Source organism: Salvelinus namaycush, chromosome 5 (genome assembly GCF_016432855.1).
Source record: "Salvelinus namaycush isolate Seneca chromosome 5, SaNama_1.0, whole genome shotgun sequence".
In the NCBI taxonomy this organism is placed as follows: Eukaryota; Metazoa; Chordata; class Actinopteri; order Salmoniformes; family Salmonidae; genus Salvelinus; species Salvelinus namaycush.
This window is the reverse complement of record NC_052311.1, coordinates 37598615-37620446: the sequence shown is the minus strand read 5'-3', so window position 1 is coordinate 37620446 and position 21832 is coordinate 37598615. Positions and strand designations below refer to the sequence as shown.

The following is a 21832-nucleotide window of genomic DNA, read 5'->3' as shown; positions in this document are numbered from 1 at the left end:
CCACTCTAGTTGTCAATTGGAGGGCAAACATTACTTTTCTCAGTAGCAGTGGAATTAGAATAGAAATGAATTCTTGACTTTAGTTCAACTTTTGACCAATAAGGTCGTTATTATAAAAGAGTTTTTGGATGCTGCGACACAGGATGAAACATCCAACCCTACCCCACGCACCCTACCCTCCCCAACCCGGGTCCTTGGTCTGTACCTTACTCCCCGGTTTGGGGCCTCTCTTCTTGGGGACCTTGATAGGCTCCAGTCCCTTTCCGGGCGGGGGGGCCTGTGGTCCTACTCCGGCCCCCTTCTGGCCCCAGGGCCTTGTCAGCTTGGTTTTCCTGCAGCCTGGCTTGCGTCCCCGTTGGCCAGGCGGCTGTCCTGGCATGGGGTGCATGGCTGTTCCCTCGCTACCGTCTGAAAGGCAACCGAGGGTCTTGGGTAGCACTGCTGTCCCCAGAGAGAGAAAGAGATAGGGGGAGTGTAAAAAAAAGTTCAAATAGGATGTTAAGACATCAAACAAATGCAATTTATCCTCTAGTCTAGAGATCAATATATTCATTCAAGTTTTGTAATTCATTATTTCCTTCATTCATTCAAATGCTGCCTGGCAGGAAACAATGAATGTCAGACTCAGGAAGTAGCATCAAATTGACCCCATGACTGTTTGGTAATACACAATAACACATAACAAACCAGGAAAGAGCAGCGACTTAATCAAAATCATGACATAAACAGCCACTGATCAAGTGATGCCTCTAACAACACAACACAGCAGGAGTGGTAGACCCGACCACACACAAGTGCAGATAGAACCAGACAGCTTTTGTGTTAAGGAGGGCCATGGTGACCCAGTTTGCTTTCAGCTGTGGAACAAAGGGGCAAGTTGTGTTACACACTTATGTGTTACACTATTTTACTGCCCTGCCTTCATAGGGAAGGATGAGAGACAGAGGGAGAAAGAGTGTTGCCAGGACTACATATACAAATTCCATCTAGACACTGTTGACCTAGAGCACACAACAAACTATACCTGCCTCAGCTTAAACATCAGCACCACAGGTAACTAAAAAATGAAAAGCTGAAATGTCTTGAGTCAATAAGTATTCAACCCCTTTGTTATGGCAAGCCTAAATAAGTTCAGTAGTAAAAATTTGCTTAAAAAGTCACATAAGTTGCGTGTGTGCAATAATAGTGTTTAACATTATTTTAAATGAATACATCTCTGTGCCCCACACATACAGATAATTGTAAGGTCCCTCAGTCGAGCAGTGAATTTCAAACACAGATTCAACCACCAAGACCACTGACCAAGATTTTCCAATGCCTCGCAAAGGGCACCTATTGGTAGATTGGTTAAAAAATGTAAAATACATTTTAAAAAGCAGACATTGAATATCCCTTTGAGGATGGCGAAGTTATTCATTACACTTTGGATGGTGTATCAATACCCCCAGTCATGATTTTCAAACTTTCCATAACAAAACCATTACCTATAGAGAGATGAACCTAGAGAAGAGCAAGCAGGTCCTGGGGCTCTGTTCACAAACAGACCACACAGAGCCCCAGGGCAGCAACACAACTAGACCCAACCAAATCATGAGAAAACAAAAAGATAATTACTTGACACATTGGAAAGAATTTACGAAACAACTGAGCAAACTGCAATGCTATTTGGCCCAGAATGCCTGACCACTGACTGACCCAAAATTAAGGAAAGCTTTGACTATGTACAGACTCAGTGAGCATAGCCTTGCTATTGAGAGGCCATCGTAGGCAGACCTGGCTCTAGGAAGTGCAGCTCGGTTTCCACCTCATTTTGTGGGCTATGTGCACACTGCGCACAAAATGAGGTGGAAACCGAGCTGCACTTCCTAACCTCCTGACAAATGTATGATCATATTAGACACATATTTCCCTCAGATTACACCGACCTACAAAGAATTCGAAAACAAATCAAATTTGTATAAATTCAAAAACAAATCAAATGTTTTATAAACTCCCATATCTACTAGGTGAAATACCACAGTGTGCCATCACAGCAGCAAGATGTGTGACCTGTTGCCACAAGAAAAAGGGAAACCAGTAAAACACAAACACCATTGTAAATATAACCCATATTTCTATTTATTTATTTTCCCTTTTGTACACTGTTACAACTCCATACATAGCCATAATATAACATTTGAAATGTCTCTACTCTTTTGAAACTTTTGTGAGTTTAATATTTACCGTTCTTTTCTGATTGTTTATTTTACTTTTGTTTATTATAGATTCACTTGCTTTGGCAATGTAAACATACAGTATGTTTCTCATGCCAATAAAGCCCTTTGAATGGAATTGAGAGAATTCTTCACTGAGATAGATATCAATGGCAGAACTTGCAATGAGTGATACAAAGAAACCAGCAACCTTGTCACTTCATGCACACACACGGTAAAGGGTGAGACAAACAAATACAGACCTTCCACAACAGAGGCTCCTTTGTAAAGTGGTTCTGATTTACAACCCAACAAGCCCAGACAGACAGACAAAGACAGTGAAAGTAGACAGTAGAGTTCCTCTGCTACCCGTGTGACTCGTCCTCTCTGCACACTTCCTTCCTCCCTTGAGTTTTGATACACTTGCAAGGCCTAGCCAATGGGGACCGGACAAGACCAAATTCCTCATAAACCGCAGACAGTTAACTCTCCCTCGTTGTAATCTCTGTGCAATTCTCACCAGAAGAAAAAGCAAACTAGCAGTCTACAGAGGCCCATCAAGCAGACAATGCTGACACTGCCTGGGAAATAAGAGTAGTAGCAATAAAGACACAAACTGCCGACAGCTGTCAGATATGGTGTTTACATGTATCTTTAAACCTCACACCCTGTAGTACACACCCTTCCGTTATTAGGAGCCAGGCCAAGTCTAAATCACACGCTGCCTAAAGTGTACGAAGCAACCACAGCATGCAAAGTCAAACATGAATGCGGACACTCGCACTTAACACATGACTTAGCCTGTGGGGCAATACACCAGACCTGGGTTCAAATACATGTGTATTTGAGTATCTGGTATTTAAAAATACTTTTTCTGTGTATTTGAGTATTTTCAAATACACAGATTAAAACAATTACTTTTATTTGAGTATTTGAATGGTTATTTGTAAAAAAAATATAGTATTTCCAAATACTTATTTCAAATGCTATTTTAAAAATACCTGGGTTAAATGCATGGGAGTGTATTTGCAAATACTTTGAGAGTATTTACAAATACATTAAAATATTCAACTACTTGTCTTTTCAAATATAATATATTAGAATACTTAATTCACTTACATTTTAGTAATTTAGCAGGTACTCTGAAGAGGTAGGGTTTCACATGTTTTCGGAAGAAAATACAATGCTGTTCTAGCTTCAGGGGGAAGCTGGTTCCACCATTGTGGTGAAAGAGCTTGGACTGGGCTGGTGGGAGCTGCCAAGAGACCAGAGGTACATTGAATGTATGTGAAAGTAATTGAGACATTTGAAATAGTATTTGAACCCAGGTTTGTAAAATACACACACCCATAATGACATGCACGAATGTACACATTCGTATAAGACACAGTGCCTATCATATGTATCCACTTGGATTTCCTTCACATTTTGTGGCGTTACAAAGAGGGATTAAAATTGATTATATTGTGATTTTTTTTGTCACCAATCTACGCAAAATACTCCTTAATGTCAAAGTGAAAACAAAATTCTATAAATGTTTACAAATTAATATAAAATAAATAACAAAAACATCTTGGTTATATAAGTATTAATTTGTTATGGCAAGCCTAAATAAGTTCAGGTGTAAAAATGTGCTTAAGAAATCACATAATAGTTTGCATGGACTCAGTCTGTGTGCAATAATAGGGGGTAACATGATTTTTGAATGACTACACCATCTACACTACATCACCAAAAGTATGTGGACATCTACTCGTCGAACATGTCATTCGAAAATCATGGGCATTAATATGGAGTTGGTCCCCCCTTTGCTGCTATAACAGCCTCCACTTTTCTGGCAAAGGCTTTCCACTAGATGTTGGAATATTGCTGCGGGGACTTGCTTCCATTCAGGCACAAGAGCATTAGTGAGGTCGGGCACTGATGTTGGGCGATTAGGTCTGGCGCGCAGTCAGCGTTCGAATTCATCCAAAAGGTGTTTGATGGGGTTGAGGTCAGGGCTCTGTGCAGGCCAGTCAAGTTCTTCCACACCGATCTCGACAAACTATTTCTGTATGGACCTCGCTTTGTGCATGTGGGCATTGTCATGCTGAAACAGGAAAGGGTATTCTCCAAACTGTTGCCACAAAGTTGGAAGCACAGAATAGTCTAGAATGTCATTGTGTGCTGTAGCGTTAAGATATCCCTTCACATGGAACTAAGGGGCCTAGCCCTAACCATGAAAAACATCCCCAGACCATTATTCCTCTTCCACCAAACTTTACAGTTGGCACAATAAATTTGGGTAGGTAGCGTTCTCCTGGCATCCGCCAAACCCAGATTCGTTCTTCTGACTGCCAGATGGTGAAGCGTGATTCATTACTCCAGAGAACCAGTTTCCACTGCTCCAGAGTCCAATGGCGAGCTTTACACCGCTTGGCATTGCACATGGTGATCTTAGGCTTGTGTGCAGCTGCTCTGCCATGGAAACCCATTTCAAGTGAGGCACTTTTGGAACTCAGTAGTGAGTGTTGCCACCGAGGACAGTCGGTTTTTACGTGCTACGCGCTTCAGCACTCGGCGGTCCCGTTCTGTGAGCTTGTGTGGCCTACCACTTTGTGGCTGAGCCGTTGTTGCTCCTAGACTTTTCCACTTCACAATAACAGCACTTACAGTTGACCAGGGCAGCTCTAGCAGGGTAGAAATTTGACGAACTGACTTGTTGGAAAGGTGGCATCCTATGCCGGTGCCACGTTGAAAGTCACTGACCTCTTCAGTAAGGCCATTCTACTGCCAATGTTTGTGTATGGAGATTGCATGGCTGTGTGCTCGATTTTATAAATCTTTCAGCAACGGGTGTGGAATCCGCTAATTTGAAGGTGTGTCCACATACTTCTGTATATATAGTGAATGTACCTCACACACTCAATTATCTTTAAGATCCTTCAGTTGAGTAGTGAATTCTAAGCACAGATTTAACCAAAAAGACTAGGGACCTTTCCAATGCCTTGCAAAGAAGGGCACCAATTTTTTACAAAGCAAACACTGAATATCCCTTTGAGCATGGTGAAGTTATTAATGAGGCTTTGGATGGTGTAGCAATACAACCAGAACATGTGCAGACCAGCTGGCTGGTGTGTTTACGGACATATTCAGTCTTCCCTATCCCAGTCTGTTGTCCACACTTGCTTCAAGATGTCCACTATTGTTCCAGTACCCAAGAAAGTGAAGGTAACTGAACTAAATGACTATCGCCCAGTAGCACTTACGTCATCATGAAGTACTTTGAGAGGCTAGTTATGGATAATATCACCTCCACCTTATCCGACACACCCCCATCAGACCCGCGATGCAAAAAGAAGGAAGTTACCCCACCCAAATAACGCAAAAGTTACATTTTAACATTCATGAGGAGAAGAGACAGTCAACGGACCATTTTGTGGTGCTGAAATGTAAAGCTGCGACCGCAGTGCAATCAATATTAGGTGAACAGCGCCTGGTGTTGAAATTATAACTAGCTAACTTGTTATGCAAGTGGCGAACAGGAATAGATATCTTCATTTTAATTTGACTTTATAAACAAGAGAGCTTATTTGCAGCCTATTTCTTCCGAGCTTTACATAAAATAACTTGGATGAGGTAAGCTATGGCTTAACAGCATTTTTCACAAGAAAAAAATGTTGCCTAATAGAAGTGCGAGTTTTTCGAAGTGGGCCTGCTTTCACTGGCAACTGGACAAAAATGTAGCATCCTACATAAAACAATAATGTAAAGAAAAAAAGGTGACGTCTGCAAATGTCTGTGTCTGAATGTCTCGGGATAGCTTGCTCCTGTAATGTCAGAACAGAAAATACTGTCAGCATGAGACTTAAATAGCCTTGGATAAGTACTTAGTATTTGCTAAGTCATATAGGCTACTAAGTTACTTACTCAATGGGAAAAGTTGCATTTATCCTCGGACACGATCTTGTTGATGGTGGGTGAGCTGTGATTTTGATACGCAGGCAGTCCTCGATTGACGTCTGAAATCCAGTTTCTGTCGTGAATCTAGATTGCGTTCATAGAGGAAAAGGAGGACTCACAGGTGTAAGTTGATTCAAACAATGTTAGCACATAAAATGCAAGTTTCTTTATTGTGCTGTATTCCTGAGCTTGCCACCCAAAACGCACTCAGGGACATGGCACTCCTGATTCTTCAACGTGTGTAAGCGCAGCCTTCAGATGAAAAGTCAAAATCGAACTACTCAAGCTTCCTAGTAAAGGCCTCAAGTTTTTCCACCATGTCCACGACTGTTTTCCCTCTTCCTTGTAACTGCAGATTTAACCCGTTTAAAGTGACAGAACAGGTTAGCCAAAAAAAGAACGGAGAGGAAATCCTCATTTTCCAGAATGCGAAGGTGGTCAGCTGCTGCACATATTTAGCTTTTTCTAAGAAAACCGACAATCTGGTCATGCAGCTCACAGAACCACTCCAGCGCTTTTCCTTTACTCAGCCAGCGATTCTGTCACAAGCTTGCGGAAAAGACGGTGTTGGGTGCTTGCTTCCAGACAAACTAAACACATTCTTTGCCCGCTTTGAGGATAATACAGTGACACCGACGCGGCCCGCTACCAAGGACCGCGGGCCCCCCCCCTCTCTCCTTCTCCATGGCCGACGTAAGTAAGACATTTAAACGTGTTAACCCTCGCAAGGCTGCCGGCCCAGACAGCATCCCTTGCCGCGTCCTCAGAGAATGCGCAGACCAGCTGGCTGGTGTGTTTACGGACATATTCAATCTCTCCCTATCCCAGTCTGCTGTCCCCACATGCTTCAAGATGGCCACCATTGTTCCTGTACCACTTCAACCCACTTCAATTTGCATACCACCCCAATAGGTCCACAGACAATGCAATCGTCATCCCACTGCACACTGCCCTGTCCCATTTGGACAAGAGGAATACCTATGTGAGAATGCTGTTCATTGACTACAGCTCAGCATTCAACACCATAGTACCCTCCAAGCTCATCATTAAGCTTGAGTTCCTGGGTCTCAACCCCGCTCTGTGCAATTGGGTCCTGGACTTCCTGACGGGCCACCCCCAGGTGGTGAAGGTAGGAAACATCTCCACTTCACTGATCCTCAACAATGGAGCCCCACAAGGGTGCATGCTCAGCCCCCTCCTATACTCCCTGTTCACCTATGACTGCGTGGCCATGCACACCTCCAACTCAATCATCAAGTTTGCAGACGTCACAACAGTAGTGGGCTTGATTACCAACAACAACGAGACAGGAGGTGAGGGCACTCAGATGGTGGTGTCAGGAAAACAACCTCTCAATCAACCTCAACAAAACAAAGGAGATGATCGTGGACTTCATGAAAGAGCAGAGGGAGCACCCCCCTATCCACACCGACAGGACAGCAGCAGTTCCTCGGCGTACACATCACGGACAAACTGGAATGGTCCACCCACACAGACAGTCTGGTGAAGAAGGCGCAATAGCGCCTCTTAAACCTCAGGAGGCTGAAGAAATTTGGCTTGTCACCTAAAACCCTCACAAACTCTTACAGATGCACAATTGAGAGCATCCTGTCGGGCTGTATCACCGCCTGGTACGGTAACTGCACCGCTCACAACCGCAAAGCTCTCCAGAGGGTGGTGCGGTCTGCACAACGTATCACCGGGGGAAAATGACCTGCCCTCCAAGACACCTACAGCACCCGATATCACAGGAAGGCCAAAAAGATCATCACGGGCAACAACCACCCGAGCCACTGCCTGTTCACCCCGCTACCATCCATACGGTGAGGTCAGTACAGGTGCATCAAAGCTGGGACAAAGAGACTGAAAAACAGGCTATCAGACTGTTAAACAGCCAGACTCGAAATCATTGGCCACTTTAATAAAAGGATCACTAGTCACATTAATAATGTTTACATATCTTGAATTACTCATCTCATATGTATATACTGTATTTTACACCATCTATTGCATCTTGCCTACGTCGCTCGGTCATATATTTATATGTATATACGTATATTGTTATTCAATCCCTTTATTTAGATTTGTGTGTATTAGGTAGTTGTGGAATTGATAGATGACTTGTTAGATATTACTGCACTGTCAGGACTAGAAGCACAAGCATTTCACTACACTCGCATTAAAATCTGCTAACCTCGTGTATGTGACCAATAAAATGTGATGTCTCCCTGACAAAGTTGATTATGCGCATTACTTTATCCATTACATCTTTTAGCTCATCGTTTAGTCTGGCACACAGCACACTCTGATGGATAAGATAGTGCAAGCCATTCATTTGGGGGGCAATTTCCTTTAACCTGCTGACCAGGCCGTGTCTGCCCAACATAAAAGGAGCCCAGTCGGTAACCACAATATTGACTTTTTCGAATGACAGGCATGCTGCGTAAACAATTCTTCCAGCTTTGTGAATATGATGTCCCCGGTGGTGTGTCCTTCGAGGGGAATCCGTGCCAGCAGCTCTTGTTTAAATTCCTTTCCATGAAAATAACAGACATATACACACACAAACAACTGTGCTACAACGGTGTTGTTAGTACACTCATCAAAAGCCAGGGCAAAAGGTTCAGCCTGATTGAGCCCCTCTAGAACGATCCTATGCACATCATCTGCCAGTGCATGGAGGGGGCGGCGGGCTGTTGATGCAGACAGGAGCACCTGTTTGACAGACGCTGTTATGCTATCCAAATCAAAAATTGTCAAGAAACTGAAGATCTCGTACAACGCTGTGTACTACACCCTTCACAGAACAGCGCAAACGGTCTCTAACCAGAATAGAAAGCGGAGTGAGAGGCCTTGGTGCACAACTGAGCAAGAGGACAAGTACATCAGTGTGTCTAGTTTGAAAAACAGACGCCTCACAAGTCCTCAACTGGCAGCTTCATTAAATAGTATATGCAAAACACCAGTCTCAGTGTCAACAGTGAAGAGACGACTCCGGGCTGCTGGCCTTCTAGGCAGAGTTCCTCTGTCCAGTGTGTGCTCTTTTGCCCATCTTAATATTTTCTTCTTATTGGCCAGTCTGAGATATTACTTTAGCTTTGCAACTCTGCCTAGAAGGCCAGCATCCCGGAGTCACCTCTTCACTGTTGAAATTGATCAATGATCAATTATCCTTTTAAAATGATAAACTTGGATTAGCTAACACAACGTGTCATTGGAACACAGGAGTGATGGTTGCTGATAATGGGCCTCTGTACGCCTATGTAGATATTCCATAAAAAATCAGCCGTTTCCAGCTACAATAGTCATTTACAACATTAACAATGTCTACACTGTATTTCTGATCAATTTGATATTATCTTAAATGGACAAAAATGTTTGCTTTTCTTTAAAAAAAACAAGGACATTTCTAAGTGACCCCAAACTTTTGAATGGTAGTGTATACATACAGTACCAATCAAAAGTTTGGACACACCTACTCATTCAAGGATTTGTCTTTATTTGTACTATTTTCTACATTGTAGAATAATAGTGAATACATCAAAACTCCAAAATAGGAATGGAATCATGTACTAACCAAAAAAAAGTATTAAACAGATATATTTAGATTCTTCAAAGTAGCCACCCTTTGCCTTCATGACAGCTTTGCACACTTGGCATTCTCTCAACCAGCTTCATGAGGTAGTCACCTGGATTGCATTTCAATTAACAGGTGCGCCTTGTTAAAAGTTAATTTGTGGAATTTCTTTCCTTCTTAACTTAAAACCTCTACAGGATCGGTGGGTCCCCCGTGGGACAGTTGAGCCAACGAAGGCTAACGGGATTAGCATGAGTTTGTAAGTAACAAGAACATTTCCCAGGACATAGACATATCTGATATTGGGAGAAAGCTTAAATTCTTGTTAATCTAACTGCACTGTCCAATTTACATTAGCTATTACAGTAAAATAATACTATGCTATTGTTTGAGAGTGCACAGGTATGAACTTGAAACTGTATTAATAAACCAATTACTGACATTTGGGCAGTCTTGATATAACATTTTGAACTTAAATGGAATGGTTCATTGGATCAGTCTATAACTTTGCACATACACTGCTGCCAGCTAGTGGCCAAAATAAAAATGTAGCCTGGGCTGGAATAATACATTATGGCCTTTCTTTTGCATTTCAAAGATGATGGTACAAAAAAATACAAAAAAGCTTTGTATTATCTTTTACAAGATCTAATGTGTTATATTCTCCTAATTTCCACAAACTTCAAAGTGTTTCCTTTCAAACGGTATCAAGAATATACATATCCTTGCTTCAGGTCCTTAGCTACAGACAGTTACATTTGGGTATGTCATTTTAGGCGAATATAGAAAAAAAGGGTCCGACCCTTAATAATGCGTTTGAGCCAATCAGTTGTGTTGTGACAAGTGAGGTGGTATACAGAAGATAGCCCTATTTGGTAAAATACCAAGTCCATATTATAGCAAGAACAGCTCAAATAAGCAAAGAGAAATGACAGTCCATCATTACTTTAAGACATGAAGGTCAGTCAATCCGGAAAATGTAAAGAAAGCTTCTTCAAGTGCATTCTCAAAAACCCTCAAGCACTATGATGAAACTGGCTCTAATGAGGACCGCCACAGGAATGGTTTTTGGTTCCAACCACCGTGTCTTTGTGAGACGCAGGGTAGGTGAACGGATGATCTCCGCATGTGTAGTTGCCACCGTGAAGCATGGAGGAGGTGGTGTGATGGTGCTTTGCTGATTAACTTTTGACTGGTACTGTATATTGCTTATATAATTTTCAAGATGAAAAAACATTTTCAGTGTAAACTTATTAAACAACTAAAACTAGATATAATCTACAGTGCATTCGGAATGTATTCAGACCCCTTGACTTTTTCCACATTTTCTTATGTTACAGCCTTAATCTAAAATGGATTAAATAAAAATTATCATAAATCTACACACAATACCCCATAATGACAAAGCGAAAACAGGTTTTTAGAAATGTTAGCAAATGTATTAAAAAACTAAAACAGACACCTTATTTACATAAAAGTATTCAGACCCTTTGCTATGAGACTCAAAATTGAGCTCCTGTTTCCATTGATCATCCTTGAGATGTTTCTACAACTTGATTGGAGTCCACCTGTGGTAAATTCAATTGATTGGACATGATTTGGAAAAGGCACACATCTGTCTGTATTAAGGTCCCACAGCTGACAATGCATGTCAGAGCAAAAATCAAGCCATGAGGTCGAAGAGGTCCGTAGAGCTCCGAGACAGGATTGTGTCAAGGCACAGATCTGGGGAAGGGTACCAAAAAATGGCTGAAGCATTGAAGGTCCCCAAGAACACAGTGGCCTCCATCATTCTTAAATGGAAGAAGTTTGGAACTACCAAGACTCTTCCTAGAGCTGGCCGTCCGGCAGAACTGAGCAATCGGGGGAGAAGGGCCTTGGTCAGGGAGGTGACTAAGAACCCGAGGGTCACTCGGTCCTAAAGGACTCTCAGACCATGAGAAACAAGATTCTCAGGACCTCAGACTGGGGAGAATGTTCATCTTCTAACAGGTCAACAACCCTAAACACACATCCAAGACAACGCAGGAGTAGCTTTGAGACAAGTCTCAGAATGCTCGTGTGGCCCAGCCAGAGCCCGGAACCTGATCGAACATCTCGAGAGACCTGAAAATAGCTTTGCAGTGACGCTCCCCATCCAACCTGACAGATCTTGAGAGGATCTGCAGAGAAGAATGGGAAAAACTCCCCAAATACAGGTGGGCCAAGCTTGTAGCGTCATACCGAAGAAGACTTGAGGCTGTAATTGCTGCCAAAGGTGCTTCAACAAAGTACAGAGTAAAGGGTCTGAATGCAAATGTGATATCAGTTTTTAATACATTTGCAAAATGTTTAATCCATTTTAAAAAGGCTGTAACGTAACAAAATGTGGAAAAAGTCAAGGGGTCTGAATACTTTCCGAATGCACTGTATGTAGAAAAGATAATGGACCTATATATTTTTTTATACGATTAACTTTGAGAACTAACAATCACCTATTTACAAGCTAGACAATCAGGGAAAACCCAAAAAATAAATAATTATACATTCAGGAGCATTTTGTCTTGGGGCCGCCATTGAGTCCCTCAGATAGCATAAGCCATAGCAAAATGTGTAGAACTGCAGGAAATTAGCTTTAAAACAGCACTTTGTCATTTTATCATTTTATAAATTTTATATCACCCTTTATTCATTTCAACTTACCCTTCAGCGGTGGAAAACCCACCCTCAATCTGCTGCACTGCTGTCCTCTCCTTCACTCTCTACTCTTTTCCAACTCTTACTCCCCTTCTCTCCTTTCCTGCCCTCCTTCACTCTCCTCCCCTCTGCTGACAAGACAATGTAAACAGCCGCTTTTCACAGACAGCTCCTTTTCCTTATTGTTTTTTTCTCCTTCTTTCTCTCAGTCTCTGGTTATCCTGGATGCCCCCTTTGCCTGGGCCCCTTTTAGTGCCAGCATGAGGACCATAGAGTGGGGCATACACTCACATAGCTTTGCCTGATCCCCCCCTTCACAGTCCTGTGCCAAGGTCTCATAAAACACACTCTTACAAAAGTGACCCTTTCTCTTTCTCACCCTTCTGTCCTTCCTCACTCATTCACTCACATTATGTCTTCCTCCAACACAAGAGAAGGAATTTCAAAGGTGCGTTCTATTGACCTAATAAACCACTCATCTCATTCAGAGGAAATTTCAGAGCCTAACTTCAGATTTTAATTCTTTCAGTTTCTGTAAAATGTTATTTTATATGAATTAATAATGTTTAAGTCAATACCACAGGTACAAATAGCTGACAAGTCTAGAGGGTGGCAAACAAACAAACAAACACACATACTGTACATACACACAGACACGCACAGACCTTTGGTGCCGGGCGGCTGCAGGTTGTCCCCGGTGAGAGAGCACCAGCCCACGGGGAAGATGTCCCGGGAGTCGTAGCGGCAGTAGTAGTCGAAAGCACCCCGCCAGCCGTCGAAGGTGACGAGCACCTCCACGCCACGCAGCGCCCCCACCGTGGCCGGGCAGATGAAGTGGGGGTTCTTGCGGTCCACTGCCTCCAGCTTCATGCCCACCTGGAAGGAGTTCTGCTCTGGGACCGGGGGCTCCTGCTGGGGTACGAGGGGAAGGGAGGTGGCAGGGACGGGAGAAGTTAGTGACAACCTCCCAGAGGTTAAGATAGTCATGTCTCTCCTTGGGGGGGTGCATAGTTGTCACATGAAGTGAGGTCCAACTGCCTAATGGGTGAGTGAAGACACCATGACAGGAAGCGGAGCGAGAGAGAGACTAGATTCCATTGTAAGACATAGATGGGTTGGGTCTGGGAACTACTATGAACATCATAGTTGGTTTGGGGTTTAGCTGCTTTATGGGTTGATGCATCATATGATAGAGGATAGAGGGGTAATTGTACTGTGAACAATATGTTGAAGGCATTGATGTAAAAGCAGATACAGTGCTGAGTTCCCTCAAGAGGATGGAACGTGGATTATGGATACGCACTTGCATATCAGGTGTGTGCCCCTATCGGGTGAAATGGAGAAGATGGGGAACAAAGTGAAAATGACATGACTTGGGAACACTTCTCGGAACCTGGGGCCTAAAGGGCAAGTCTGGGTGAAAGCATGAGGAAGCTTTTTAGAGCTTTCATTTTTGTGGAACTTATCCTGGAGGCATAGAGTCAGGTGAAGAGAGAGTGGGAATTGTCATGGTTTCAGACTTTGGTTTTCATGCATATATAAATATGCATAGCTTATCACGATATTAATGCTGTTATCTGTGTGTGTCGTTTTGTTGCTTTCCAAGTCTTGTGCTCTCTTAGGAACCAGAAGGGGGAAGTGGAGAAACCACAGCCGCTCCATCTGCCATTGAACAAGACGGCAGATTCAGCTGGAATGGCATTTTGTTATGTGATGATAGATGGGAATTAAATTGTGTGATCATAGTACAGAGGCCATAAGTCTCTTACATATGTAAACCTCGCGGTGTAACTGGTTGTTCATTGTTTGTTCATTTGTTTGTTTAATTCATGTTTTATAATAATTTGTTCGTTTTTTTATTCATGTTTTATTATTATTGTTTATCCATTTAAGTAATTTTCAAGTTTATGTAAAGTGAACATTAGGACGCTATTGTTCAAGAGGAAGGACTGTTGGAATCAGCTAAACTTTGAACATTGAGATATTAAATGAATGATAGGAAATGAAAGAGACTATGTTAGAAGTTAATAGTTCTCTGAAAAAAGACAGAAGGCTTTGGAATGTGTTTGATGGAGGAGAGGAGAGCGATGGGTTGATATAGGGAAGACAGGTGGACATCTGTGTCTAAGATGAAAGAGGGGTTTGAGGTCAGGAGGTGAGGACAGATTCTCTTAAGAGAGTAATAAATGTTTGGAATCCTGTTACCCTCTTTATTAGCTTCCTGTAGAGCCATAAAATGTAAGGATTGGAGAGAAAGAGGAGTGTCTTAAGTGGGATGTATATAAACTGTGATGTCTGAAATGTTTTGCTGTCTGATTTCAGCTGTACAGAACCTTTGGGAAGAATACATCCGGTTAAAGCTTCTCTAGTGTCCGTGGGTTATTTACTCTGAAAAATAAGAACCTAACAATACGCACAAGTACACATGGGTTTTGTGTTGTAGATACCTGGTAGTGGAGTATGGGCCTAAGGGCACACAGTGTGTTGTGAATTCTGTTATGAATGTATTGGAATGTTTTTAAAATCGTATAACTGCCTTAATTTTGCTGGACCACAGGAAGAGTTGCTGCTGTCTTTTTTGGGGATTTTTTATATTATTAACCCCTCCACTCCCCCCCCACTCTTTGGAGGAAAAATATATATTTTTATAGCTTTTCTGCTACATATACATACATTGTACATATTCATATACATTTTACATACACATCATTTTGCATACATGGTACTTTAACATAAGCAGTCACATAACAATACATTGCCAAACATAGGCTCTTTAATCCCAACCCTCAGCCACTCTCAGCCCATCCCACCTATCACCATAGACCACCCTCGTTTGTGTGTCATATATTTTTCAATTGTGCTGTTTCACCAAATTTTTGACCTTTTTTAATCGTATAGTATCCACAGATTGTGAGCTTAAGATGAAAACCTTTCCTACGAGTATTATATTATTTATTGACTGACTATGGGTTTCCAAATCGCCCAACACTGCTATTTGTAAGGTTCATATAAAGTGCATATTGTGATTTTTTTTTAACCATTCCTGAACCTGTGACCAGAAACAAGATACATAGATAATTTATTCTGGTATTGCCTCTATTGATTCTGTTACTTCGCAGCAAAATCTATAGAGCTGAGATTGTTGTATGCCCCATATATATATAGTATTCTGTTGGTGGCAAGAATTTGATATAATAATTTAAATTGAAAAACTAAGTGTTCAATCAAGTGTTGTTTTTTGTACCAGTTCATAAACAATGTGCCATGGAATCGGTTCATCAAAAATCGCTTCCCATTTATTTTGCAACCTGTATGGCTCAGCTGCCAACATTTTTGTCCTCAAATGAAACTGGTATATTTTTCTATTTATTCCAGTACCTTTCAGCTAATTTGTATCTTTAATATATGGCAGGCAAACAAGTTCCCTACCTTCTCCATTTTCAACTTGCCGCCTTCATTTTTGTGGTAATGCTGCAATCAGTTGATTGTAAATTTTGATTGAGCAGATATTCCCATATATTTTCGATAGCTGCATATGTGACATAACTCCTCCGCTTCTATTCATAATATCATTAATAAATATAATACAATTTAAAAAAGATTCCATGATGAATGTTTAATTTATTAATCAGTATATTTGAATTTAACCTTAACATTTGTTATATCTTTTCTGGAGGATAAAACTGAAATTGTATGGCTTGTTTAAGAAAGGGTGATACTTTAAACAAAATATAATTTTCAATTAGTCAGAAATGAGAAGTTGTAATCTATATAAGGGCTAAAAGGCCATTTTTGAACAAAGGATGAGCCTTTCTTAAAAATCTACTGGAGAACCATTTTGGGTTTAAGTATAATTTATGTATGAGTGAAGCTTTTAGTGAGAGGTTTAAAGCTTTAATATTTAATCATTTTAGTCCCCAAACTCATATGCATTATATACAGTTGAAGTCGGAAGTTTTCATACACTTAGGTTGGAGTCATTAACCTCTTTGGGCTGCAGGGGCAGTATTGAGTAGCCTGGATAAAAGGTGCCCATTTCAAACGGCCTCGTACTCAATTCTTGCTCGTACAATATGCATATTATTATTACTATTGGATAGAAAACACTCTCTAGTTTCTGAAACCGTTTGAATTATATCTGTGAGTAAAACAGAACTCATTTTACAGCCAACTTCCTGATAGGAAGTGGAAAATCTGAAATCGATGCTCTGTTCTAGGGCCTGCCTATAAATGTGCTTGATATTTATTAGTATACATGCACTTCATACGCCTTCCACTAGATGTCAACAGGCAGTGAGAGAAGAAATGGAGTGTATAACATGATCTGAGGTCGAATAAAAGCTCTTGGCATGACGTGACCCCAATTTCCTGTTTTCTGGAACGCGCGAGAAGTGACCTGGTATTGCCTTCTGTAAAGCTGTCGTTATAGACGACTAATATCTCCGGCTTTGATTTTATTTGATACATGTGACAATATCATCGTAAAGTATGTTTTTTCAATATAGTTTTATTAGATTATTGAAATTTTTTCGGAACGTTAGGCGTGTTGCTTTGTCTGCGTATGTTCAGGAAGGAGAGCTTCGCGCCACTTTGCTAGCTTTCCGTGCTAATTGACTGGAGAAGAGGACATCCTAAATCCAAACAACGATTGTTCTGGACAAAGGACCCCTTGTACAACATTCTGATGGAAGATCATCAAAAGTAGGACCCATTTTATGATGCTATTTCATATATCTGTCGAACATGTGAACTAGTAGTTTGCGCCCAGATTTTGGACACGCTCTCGCCATAACGTGAACTGCATGTCGTAATGAAGTTATTTTTAGAATTCTAACACGGCGATTGCATTAAGAACTAGTGTATCTATCATTTCCTATACAACATGTATTTTTTTGTAATGTTTATGAATAGTTATTTGGTCAGAATATGTGAGTGTCAGAAAAATATCCGGACATTGTGGGAAAAATATGCTACGTTAGCACAATGTATAACCACTGATTTCAGCTCTAAATATGCACATTTTCAAACAAAACATAAGTGTATGTATAACCTGATGTTATAGGACTGTCATCTGATGAAGCTTATCAAGGTTAGTCAAAAATTATATATCTTTTGCTGGTTTGTTACGATCGCTAACTTTTGCTGCTGGTAAATGGCTTGTGTTTCTGGCTATTGTGGTAAGCTAATATAATGCTATATTGTGTTTTCGCTGTAAAACATTTTAAAAATCGGACACGTTGGCTGGATTCACAAGATGTTTATCTTTCATATGCTGTATTGGACTTGTTAATGTGTGAAAGTTAAATATTTCTAAAAAATATATTTTGAATTTCGCGCCCTGCACTTGAAGTGGCTGTTGTCATATTGTGCCCGGCTTCGGGCTTGCAGCCCAAAGAAGTTAAAACTTGTTTTTCAACCACTCCACAAATTTCTTGTTAACAAACTATAGTTTTGGCAAGTCTGTTAGGACATCTACTTTGTGCATGACACAAGTAATTTTTCCAACAATTGTTAACAGGCAGATTATTTCACTTATAATTCACTGTATCACAATTCCAGTGGGTCAGAAGTTCACATACACTAAATTGACTGATCCTTTAAACAGCTTGGAAAATACCAGAAAATTATGTCATGGCTTTAGACGCTTCTGATAGGCTAATTGACATAATTTGAGTCCATTGGAGGAGTACCTGTGGATGTATTTCAAACCCTACCTTCAAACTCAGTGCCTCTTTGCTTGACATCATGGGAAAATCAAAAGAAATCAGCCAAGACCACAGAAAAAAAATTGTAGACCTCCACAAGTCTGGTTCATCCTTGGGAGCAATTTCCAAATGCCTTAAGGTACCACGTTCATCAGCAGTCATACCGCTCAGGAAGGAGACGCGTTCTGTCTCCTAGAGATTAACCTCTCTAGGCTAGGGGGGCGGTATTTTCACATCCGGATGAAAAGTGTGCCCAAAGTAAACCCCCTGCTACTCAGGCCCAGAAGCTAGGATATGCATACTATTAGTAGATTTGGATAGAAAACACTCTGAAGTTTCTAAAACCGTTTGAATAATGACTGTGAGCATAACATAACTTATTTGGCAGGAGAAACCCTCTTGGTCACTCTCTTTTCAATGTTTTTTTTTAATGGGGATCTAGATTTCTAAGGCACTTGCTTGCAGTTCCTATTGCTTCCACTAGATGTCAACTGTCTTTAGAAATTGGTTGTTGTTTTTCCTTTGAGAAATGAAGAAGTAGGGCTGTTCAGAACGAGGGTCGAGTCTAGTGTACTGTTCGTTAGGGGCGCACGACCTGAAAGCTTGCTCCACATTCCAGAGAGACATCAGAGACTGTAACGTTCTTTGCTTCACGGAAACATGGCTCACTCGAGAGACACTAACGGAGTTGGTGCAGCCAGCTGGTTTCTTCACGCATCGCGCCGACAGAAACAAACATCTTTCTGGTAAGAAGAGGGGCGGGGGGGTATGCCTTATGATTAACGAGACGTGGTGTGATCATAACAACATACAGGAACTCAAGTCATTCTGTTCACCTGACTTAGAATTCCTCACAATCAAATGTCGACCGCATTATCTACCAAGGGAATTCTCTTCGATTATAATCACAGCCGTATATATTCCCCCCCAAGCAGACACATCGATGGCCCTGAACGATCTTTATCTGACTATGTAAACTGGAAACCACACATCCTGAGGCTGCATTCATTGTAGACGGGGATTTTAACAAGGCTAATCTGAAAACAAAACTCCCTAAATTCTATCAGCATATCGATTGTGCTACCAGGGCTGGTAAAACCCTGGATCATTGTTATTCTAACTTCCGCGACGCATATAAGGCGATCGCGTGGATTGGGATATGTTCCGCATTGCGTCCAACAACAACATTGACGAATACGCTGATTCGGTGAGCGAGTTCATTAGAAAATGCACCGGCGACATTATGCCCACAGCAACGATTAAAACATTCCCAAACCAGAAACCGTGGATTGATGTCAGCATTCGCGCGAAACTGAAAGCGCGAACCACTGCTTTTAACCAGGGCAAGGTGACCGGAAACATGTCCGGATACAAACAGTGTAGCGATTCCCTCCGCAAGGCAATCAAACAAGCTAAGTGCCAGTATAGAGACAAAGTAGAGTCGCAATTCAACAGCTCAGACACAAGAGGTATGTGGCAGGGTCTACAGTCAATCACGGATTACAAAAAGAAAACCAGCCCCGTCGCGGACCAGGATGTCTTGCTCCCAGACAGACTAAATAACTTCTTTGCTCGCTTTGAGGACAATACAGTGCCACTGACACGGCCCGCTACCAAAACCTTCGGGCTCTCCTTCACTGCAGCCGAGGTGAGTAAAACATTTAAACGTGTTAACCCTCGCAAGGCTGCAGGCCCAGACGGCATTCCCAGCCACCGTCCTCAGAGCTTGCGCAGACCAGCTGGCTGGTGTGTTTACGGACATATTCAATCAATCCTTATCCCAGTCTGCTGTTCCCACATGCTTCAAGAGGGCCACCAATGTTCCTGTTCCCAGGAAAGCTAAGGTAACTGAGCTAAACGACTACCGCCCCGTAGCACTCACTTCAGTCATCATGAAGTGCTTTGAGAGACTAGTCAAGGACCATATCACCTCCACCCTACCTGACACCCTAGACCCACTCCAATTTGCTTACCGACCCAATAGGTCCACAGACGACGCAATCGCAACCACACTGCACACTGCCCTAACCCATCTGGACAAGAGGAATACCTATGTGAGAATGCTGTTCATCGACTACAGCTCAGCATTTAACACCATAGTACCCTCCAAACTCGTCATCAAGCTCGAGACCCTGGGTCTCGACCCCGCCCTGTGCAACTGGGTACTGGACTTCCTGACGTGCCGCCCCCAGGTGGTGAGGGTAGGTAACAACATCTCCACCCCGCTGATCCTCAACACTGGGGCCCCACAAGGGTGTGTTCTGAGCCCTCTCCTGTACTCCCTGTTCACCCACGACTGCGTGGCCATGCACGCCTCCAACTCAATCATGAAGTTTGCGGACGACACTACAGTGGTAGGCTTGATTACCAACAACGACGAGACGGCCTACAGGGAGGAGGTGAGGGCCCTCGGAGTGTGGTGTCAGGAAAATAACCTCACACTCAACGTCAACAAAACAAAGGAGATGATTGTGGACTTCAGGAAACAGCAGAGGGAGCATCCCCCTATCCACATCGACGGGACAGTAGTGGAGAGGGTAGTAAGTTCCTCGGCGTACACATCATGGACAAACTGAATTGGTCCACCCACACAGACAGCGTTGTGAAGAAGGCGCAGCAGCGCCTCTTCAACCTCAGGAGGCTGAAGAAATTCGGCTTGTCACCAAAAGCACTCACAAACTTCTACAGATGCACAATCGAGAGCATCCTGTTGGGCTGTATCACCGCCTGGTACGGCAACTGCTCCGCCCACAACCGTAATGCTCTCCAGAGGGTAGTGAGGTCTGCACAACGCATCACCGGGGGCAAACTACCTGCCCTCCAGGTCACCTACACCACCCGATGTCACAGGAAGGCCATAAAGATCATCAAGGACAACAACCACCCGAGCCACTGCCTGTTCACCCTGCTATCATCCAGAAGGCGAGGTCAGTACAGGTGCATCAAAGCAGGGACCGAGAGACTGAAAAACAGCTTCTATCTCAAGGCCATCAGACTGTTAAACAGCCACCACTAACATTGAGTGGCTGCTGCCAACATACTGACTCAACTCCAGCCACTTTAATAATGGGAATTGATGGAAAGTTATGTAAAAATGTATCACTAGCCACTTTAAACAATGACACTTAATATAATGTTTACATACCCTACATTACTCATCTCATATGTATATGTATATACTGTACTCTATATCATCTACTGCATCTTGCCATCTTTATGTAATACATGTATCACTAGCCACTTTAAACTATGCCACTTTATGTTTATATACCCTACATTACTCATCTCATATGTATATACTGTACTCTATACCATCTACTGCATCTTGCCTATGCCGTTCTGTACCATCACTCATTCATATATCTTTATGTCCATATTCTTTATCCCTTTACACTTATGTGTGTATAAGGTAGTAGTTGTGGAATTAATAGGTTAGATTACTCGTTGGTTATTACTGCATTGTCGGAACTAGAAGCACAAGCATTTCGCTACACTCGCATTAACATCTGCTAACCATGTGTATGTGACAAATAGAATTTTATTTTATTTGACTTTGATTTTATCCGCTATTGAACGCAGTTTACACCGTCTGAAATTTGATCGATTATTTACGTAAAAAAATACCTAAAGTTGTATTAGGAAAGTTGTTTGAAATGTTTGGACAAAGATTACAGGTAACTTATTAGATATTTTGTAGTCATGTTGCGCGAGTTTGAACCAGTGTTTTTCTGGCTCAAACG

At 42.0% G+C, this 21832-nt stretch overlaps 1 protein-coding gene across 5 annotated transcripts in view; it reads right to left on the bottom strand.

Annotated features, from left to right (window-relative positions):
- The window catches only part of LOC120048245 (polycomb protein SCMH1-like), a 55856-nt gene that overhangs the window by 5808 nt on the left and 28216 nt on the right, over positions 1-21832 (bottom strand). For all 5 annotated transcript variants that reach the window (XM_038994053.1, XM_038994055.1, XM_038994054.1 and 2 more), the window contains 2 exons: positions 13053-13299; positions 206-441 (listed from right to left, as the gene is read on the bottom strand). In XM_038994053.1, the coding sequence (XP_038849981.1) occupies positions 206-441; positions 13053-13299 (483 nt within the window). The remainder of the gene's footprint in view (positions 1-205; positions 442-13052; positions 13300-21832) is intronic.